The sequence below is a fragment of the Pygoscelis adeliae genome, unplaced genomic scaffold, assembly GCF_000699105.1.
Source record: "Pygoscelis adeliae isolate BGI_AS28 unplaced genomic scaffold, ASM69910v1 Scaffold554, whole genome shotgun sequence".
NCBI classification, from domain to species: domain Eukaryota; kingdom Metazoa; phylum Chordata; class Aves; order Sphenisciformes; family Spheniscidae; genus Pygoscelis; species Pygoscelis adeliae.
The window spans coordinates 53,418-60,839 of NW_008824667.1; the positions used below are offsets into that span (position 1 = coordinate 53,418).

Below are 7,422 nucleotides of genomic sequence, written 5' to 3' on the forward strand. Positions count from 1 at the left end.
CGTGGCGCGGGCAGCGGCGCCGCTCGGTTCCTCTCACGGCCGTGCGCGACCGGCTCTCTAATAAACAGCGGGAGTAACGCGGCTGCCGGGTAAGTGTCAGTCCCACGAAGGCCTGTGTGCGTGCGTACGTGTAGCTAAGCTCTCCTGATGTAAATGGGCGGTTTACAGTACGTCAGACTAAGCGTGTGTTCAAGTGCTGGCCTCCTGTTGCAAAGGCTTCGTTCCCGGAGAGCTTCTAGCCAAGAACAGGGGCCGCACGCTGCTTCTGCGTGTGTATGTTTAGCATGGCTGTGGGTAATCCAACTGCTGGCCCTGTAAGGCGGCGGTGTTTGTAGCTCTGCTGAGTTGGTTCAGTGCTGCATGTCAGAGGCTGCTATGAGGAGAACGGGCTGTAGTATTTCTTGGCCTTTATGTTCCAGGTATCGAAAACCTGCCTTGTGAGCTGCAGAGGAACTTCCAGCTGATGCGGGAGTTGGATCAGAGAACAGAAGGTGTGTTGGGGTATTTTGGTAAGCGAAGTCTGATAGAGAGCCTCAACCTGAAGGACAGGAAGAGCCCTGTGGAGACTCAGCTTTACAGGACATGTCTCCCCTCTAATGCTTTTTCTTTTCTCAACCTGAGCACTGTGCAGCGTTTGTTTCTTTTCTGTGAGGGCTCCAGCTCACAGGACTAGGTATTTTTTCAGCAGTTGCCAGTTAACTTCTAGCTGTGTGATCGCAGTACCTGATGGCCCCTTGGATGGCCTTACTTGCACACATTTCTACAGCTACCGAACTGTAGGTTGCTGTGTGTCTTGCAAGACCAATTTTTTTTGTTTTTTGAGGTTGTGTGGTATCTGGTTGCACATTAATGATTTTTAACTTGAACCATTAGAATGGTAAATGGCTGTGTAGCAAATATAATGTTCTGCCTGTGGGTAGAGAGGCTGAAGTTTGTGAAGCCATTGGTTCAGTTTCTGATCTTAACCATGAGCCCCTCCTCTGAATTAACTGTAAAACTCTTGAGAAATCAGAATCACACCACAAGTGTTGAAAAGTGAATACCTTTAACTTCATTTTTTTTAAAAAAGGTAAATACATTAAGGGATCAGGGGAAGTCAGAAAACTGTCAGGAGAGGTCTTCTAAATACCGTAAAGAGGTAGAAGAAAAAACTATTTGCTTGGGCAGACAGCTTTCTCATGTGTATATGCTTTGCTGTTCAGATAAGAAAGCAGAAATTGATAGTCTTGCAGCAGAATACATTGAATCAGTGAAGAACATGTTACCCGAGGAGCGAGTGGAACACCTGAAGAAAATCCAGATTGCCTACAGCAAATGTAAAGAGTACAGCGACGATAAAGTCCAGCTGGCCATGCAGACGTACGAGATGGTGAGGATCACAACCAGTGAGACTTCTGTTAAAAACGGTCATACTCTGGAATGGGGCTGCTGGTGGACACGGAAGACACTTCCACAGTGTCCGTTTTCCCTGACGTATTCATGTTTTGGGTTAAATATCTTACCGAAATAAGTTATTAGTTCTCAAGCTTATTTTTCTTACTGTTGCTCTCCCTTGTGTGAGCAGGTTTTGCGTCAAGTAGGCATCTCTTCTGGTGAAAGGTTAAATGAGTTTATCCCACTTGGAGATTGCTTGATTGGTAGTACTCCTCTGCTGTGTAATAATGCCAGCAAATTTATCCCACTCCCTCCGCCCCAGCAGCTCCCCTGTCACCCGATAATTTATTTAGGGCTGGTCTTAGTCATAAACAACATGTTTTGAAGTCAACTTCAGTACTATATTGTGGAGGAATTAAGGGAAATCTGCCCAATTACCTTCGTTTCCAAGTGACAAAAGAAAGCAGACCTGTCAGCTCCACCATTCTGGTTGTATATTGGACACCAAACTTTCCTCGATAGACCTGATGGCAAAATCTCATTTATAAGATGCAGCTTTCCCCTTTTCTGCCTCTAATCCTGTGTCCATTTAGCTGTCCCTTGAATAATTCTTATCTTTGTATGTTTTATCCCATAGATAAAACTTGAGTGAGGGGAATCCTTTTGACTGTACTTAAGCGTGTTTTGTCCAGCTTCTAGAGATGCTTTGGGTTCCGCTTCAGCTGCAGTATTGCCATCAAATACTGCAGAAAAGTAAATTATTTCACAGGGATTGAAAAGTGTCCTAGATAACCACTAATTTGAGGACTAGGTATTGCAGCAGCACAGTTTGGGGGGGGTGGCTTAAAATACCTTTGCTACATCTTTATTCTGTAAGCCACATTATTGCAACCAGGGTAGTACCAAGGTACTTAACATTTATGGACTTGATCTTGGACATAGTCAGCAGAAACATGTATTTATTACCAAATATCTTCGATTAGCGTGCCAGTGAAATGCTGGAAAAAACAGACTGATCTACACATTTCACGGATATTAGTTGAATAATGTATTTTGAAAATTGTAGGGAGAAAATAATTCTCTTTAACATCTCTCCCCGTCTTGTTTTGTTCTGCAAACCATTAGTCTGAGTTGCTTTGACTCTCCTTTATGCCACTTCCTTCTCCTTCCTTTCTCTTTGCCTGTATTGGGATTAGGTCCTCTTGCTTTTTCCTATTTTCCTTTGGCTTTTTTTTTTTTCCTCTCTGCTTTAATTCCCTTTGTGTATACCGTTTCCCTTTTTCCAGTTTCATACCCTTTTCATGCCTTGCTCTAAAGTATTATACTCCTGTTCATGCTGATAACAGCCTTAGACCTTCCTGTTTTCATTTGGGGATTTTTTTTTTTTTTAATTCAGTTTGTGGTTTCCTATTCTGTGCAGGTGGATAAGCACATCCGCCGGCTGGATGCAGATTTGGCGCGGTTTGAAGCAGATCTGAAAGATAAACTGGAAGGCAGTGACTTTGAAAACCCTGGATCTCGAAGCCTGAAAAGTGCGTAAATTTTGTATGTTTGACAGCCTTTTCCAGCACTGAGCATATCTAACCAGAAAGCCTAAGATATAAGGTAGGCTGCTATTTCTGGAGGAAGAAAAGAAGTACACCATACTGTACTTCTCTACTTGTTTTTAATGCTCTTCAAATATTTACAGTGTTCTGGTGGGCAATAAACAGATGAAGGAAAATCTAGTGCTGGGATCTTAGCTTACTGTCTCTGCTTGCCAGATCACCCTGAGGTGGCCCATGGTTACTGGCTGTAAGGAGGCTACTGGCCAAGGGGGAGCTAACTGTGACAAAAATGAACTGATGTTCTTGTGTGTAACAGTTTTAGTTTCAGGCTTGGTCTGTTACTAAGTTCTAAGATCTTTTTGAGGAGAGATTTGTCTATTTTCCTCCCTTTACCAGAATTTGAATACTAATCAAGCTGAGAACAGCAGGAAAAATTAGAAGTTAAAGGAAGGTACCAGTTTCTGTAATGTATACTTGAAATGTCGTATGATTACAGTGACATTTAAGCATGGTTAACAGCAGTACAGCTTTATGCCTTTGAACTATGAAATAAGGGGTAAGAACAGGGATGTGGAGATAAAAGTTACATTAGTTATTGAGTAACCAATTAACTGGCTGAGGGTTTAAAAATATACTGAGATTTAAAAAAAAAAAGTATTACAGCATGTCTAATCAAATATGATGCTGTTTGTATCTTGTGCAACGATATGGGCTAACATTGTACTGCAGTGATTTAATTGCCAAAACTGCAAACGCAGGAGTTTGGTGCTCAGTCATACTACTTGCCAATTTCACATGTTTGTGGCATAAAAATGTAATTCAGAATCAGCATTCATATTCTATTACATATGAAAGAAGGTTTTCAAAACAATAAATGCATCAAAAGAAAAACATCTGGGGATTTTTCTGGTATTCAAATAAATTGAAACGATGGGTTTTTTTTCCTTTATAGAGGGACGAAGTCAGAAAGACAAAAGAGGCTCTCGTGGTCGAGGCAGGCGAATGTCTGAAGAAGATACTCCAAAGAAGAAGAAACTGAAAGGAGGGTAAGGCATATCCAGTCACAGCTCTGGTGACTTTGGCTTGACGCTTCATGAATTTTCCGCAAGCTCATGTTACCCTATTTATGACTCGTGTCTGGATGGTGAGCGGTGTTAGAGTGTTCTGGTCTTACTCCATTTCATTAGTGTCCTGCTTAGGACAAGTCAGCTTCGTTAATTAACTCCTTGGTTGGCATGTGGAAACTCGGCATGCTTGGTATGCCCTCTGTCTGGAAAGACAAGATCAGCGTCTCTGTTGCTGTTGGCAAGCTGGGAGAAAATAGCTTTTGATTTTTGTCATGCGGCTATTTTTAACAGTTGCTTGTGGTCTTGATTGTAAAAAGAAACACTTGCCCATTGAGAGGGAAACTGATGTTTTATTGTTGTTCTAGACATCTTGGAGAATTTTGGAGGTTGTTTTCAAACAATCATGTCCTAAATAGTCTTGAGTAATCTAATTTGGTTTTGTGAAGCAAGGAAGAAAGCATGTCCCCTCTCTATCATATGATTTATAGAAGAGGGGCACTGTTAATTCTAGTTTTCCAACTGGCTAAATGGAGGGGCAGAAAAGAAAAAAATAGTTTCCACTGAACGTTACTGACAGGTCAACTTAATACATTCCTGTCAGAGCAAGGGGGGTCACTCATACCTGGCAAGGAGAAAAGAATATATGTATTAAAACTGATTGGGGGGAAAAAAGTCAGATTCTTCTGTCCGCAAGCAGAATTGATCTGTACGTTAGTTTTGTTACTGTAGTCATGGCATCTACAAATCATTGTCTTAATCGTTTATAGTCAAGCTTATGTTTTGTGTTTGATCAAACCTACGTTATGATTTTGGTTATTGGATAATACGTGATAATGTAATCTAAACTCTGAAGTAGGGTCAGTGTGCTTTAGGGAAGATATTGTTAAAAACTAATTTTCCCAAGTGGGATTTAGCTCTTGGAAACATGGTGTTGCCTACAACTGAAAAGTGTTTTATCCTCAATCTGTCCTTGTCCACAGATCTGAGTTTGCTGATACCATCCTGTCGGTGCATCCCTCAGATGTCCTAGACATGCCAGTGGACCCCAATGAACCTACCTACTGCCTGTGTCACCAGGTGTCCTATGGAGAAATGATTGGCTGTGACAACCCAGATGTAAGCACTTGAGATGATTTATTTTCAGGTGTTTGCTACATCACAACACTGTGAAAGCGGGGGGGGGGTGTGTGTGTGTGTGTGTGTGTGTGTACTTGCCCATTTAGATCATACAAGATGAAAATAACATTAGTGAAACACTAAGCGTCTCCTCTGTGGGTTTTTCCTTTCTGTTTTGCAGTGCCCAATTGAATGGTTCCACTTTGCTTGTGTGGACCTCACCACCAAGCCGAAAGGGAAATGGTAAGTATGACAACATACAGCTTTTTTATTTTTATCAGGCTACAATTTGTCTTAAGAAGATTCACAATGAGAATTAAAACCCCGTTGTGACCCTTCCTGACAGAGGACCTTTGCTCTTGTCATCAGAGGGTTTGCATCCTCTATGGATTGGGATTGGGTTTGTGTGAATGCAGGAGGTACAAGTGGAACCTTCTTCCTAAAGTCTACTTCAGTGGGCATCTTTAGATTCTGGTGGGAGCAAAACAAGGACCCAGGCATATGCAAAATTGCGTGATAAACAGAGCAGTTTTTGATCTGAGGCTTGTGTAAGCATGTACATGTTACAGCTCAGGTTTGCTGTATTGTCGCATGGTTGTGGCTGTGGTTAAAATTGAGAAGAGACATGTATTTATTTTTTTCACTTCTGGAAGCAAAGTTTGAAGACTGCTCTAGGTTTTGTTTATATATGTGCTCATCTTCGAAAGAATCATAGGCTTGTTCTGTACTTAGTCTCCATTTAATGGACTGCTCTCCTCTAGATGCCTATGAGAAACAGGCTTAAGTGAAAGTGAACTGCAATCATTGGAAGGAGAGGAAGGAATGAATTGGAGGAACAAAGCTTTTTTCTTTTGCCTGTAGAGGAAGCTTGTGTGACAAACTTGGAAAAGTTGGAGTAACTTCTAGGTGAATGAAATAAGGTGTGAGGGGCTGATGAGCCCTGGAAGCCTTCTAGTGCTATCTGTCACTTCTGCCCACCCGAGTTGGTAGAGTTCCTTTCCTATTTGCTCAGGCTTCCTGCATGTCATGAAAATTATTGCAATTACTTAAATTGGCTGCTTTTAAACCACCCTCCCACCCACTCGTTCCCAAATAATAAGAGGAGTTCTTGGGCTATGTGTGCTTAACTTCAGGAACTAATTACTGCCTTTCTTTCCCTGCAGGTTTTGTCCTCGTTGTGTTCAGGAAAGAAAGAAAAAGAAGTAACGAGTAGAGGGGAATACATCCTCTGAGGCAAGAAGAATTTAATATATTCCTTCATTCATGTTGCAATATTATCTTTAATATTTTTTTTTTTAACCTACGCTCCTTCTTTTTCTGGTATGATATTTAATTGTCCAGTGGCCAGTTGTAATTCCTGTTCTTTCATAAGAAAATGGCTTTGGGAGGGAGTCCCAAATCCCTTTGCCACAGGGATTTTATTTATGTTACACTTGCACAGCACTGAAATCGGTGTTACTATGAAGTGCTAGGGTAGCCAGTAGCTGTAGTCTCTGCTAGTTTATAGGAGTCTGGGAAACCACATAAGGCGTTGCAGGAGAAAAAAATACCTGTATCTTCAGCATGGTGCATCGCCATCATGGAAGTAGCTTAGGCCTGGAGCTTGGTGTGGTAGAGAAGAAGGATAGCCTGCATGAAGGAAGTAGGCTCCATTGTTTAGGTGTGAAGTCCATTTGTTGTGCAGTTCTTTAGTACAGAAAGGAACGGGAAAGCTGGTTAACTGTTTCCGGTGTCCGTTTCCTCAAAGCAAAGTACCATGCTTAGTTTTGACAGGGCAGGGATGGGAGAGAGGTATGATGGTATCTTCTCTTTTGGGGAATTTCTTCTGCCTACCTTTGCACTGCCTTTATTTTACTTGATCTTGCCCCCATTCACATGAACCTTAACAGAAGCAAACCATTAGACTCTTCACCTCCTTCTAGAAGAGGTTTGTCTCTTTTGAGAGAAAACCTCTAAATAGAGAAGGAATTGTCCTGCAGTATTTCTTAGTGACAGTAATACTGAGAGAGGGGTTACCTTTCCTGGCTGTTTCCATTTCTCTGAAGATCCTTTAAGTACATTACTGTGAAGATTGAAACCTACAGTATTCTTGTAGAGATAGAAGGTCGGATTTATTCGTAAAATAAGATGAAGGCCTGATTTTTGTTACTTGTGTTTGTCTGTGTTGCACCTGGGTAAATCAGGAAAACAAGCTTTAAGGGGAGGCTCCCTAAGGACAATGTGTACATTCCTATGATGGCGCTGCAAAGCTGAAAGGCAACCATGCGGTAGCTTGGTGGGGGGGTTTGAATAGCATTTGCTATGAAATACTGCTATTG

General features: G+C 41.7%; 1 protein-coding gene across 1 annotated transcript; it reads left to right on the top strand.

The window, feature by feature from the left end:
* Positions 1 to 4: 4 nt before the first annotated feature.
* Positions 5 to 6,371, top strand: ING5 (inhibitor of growth family, member 5). The gene is made up of 8 exons (XM_009322864.1): positions 5 to 89; positions 420 to 491; positions 1,203 to 1,369; positions 2,795 to 2,906; positions 3,874 to 3,967; positions 4,969 to 5,104; positions 5,286 to 5,347; positions 6,268 to 6,371. The coding sequence occupies exons 2-8, from the start codon at positions 464 to 466 to the stop codon at positions 6,308 to 6,310; spliced, it is 642 nt and encodes a 213-aa protein (XP_009321139.1). The 5' UTR covers positions 5 to 89; positions 420 to 463; the 3' UTR covers positions 6,311 to 6,371.
* Positions 6,372 to 7,422: the final 1,051 nt, after the last annotated feature.

Excerpts from the sequence above, each read along its gene's own strand:
- ING5 (XM_009322864.1), top strand. The coding sequence starts at position 464 with ATGCGGGAGTTGGATCAGAGAACAGAAG. Across the intron at positions 492-1,202 it reads GTTGGATCAGAGAACAGAAG|ATAAGAAAGCAGAAATTGAT; the intron begins GTGTGTTGGGGT and ends TTTGCTGTTCAG. Across the intron at positions 3,968-4,968 it reads AAGAAGAAACTGAAAGGAGG|ATCTGAGTTTGCTGATACCA; the intron begins GTAAGGCATATC and ends CCTTGTCCACAG.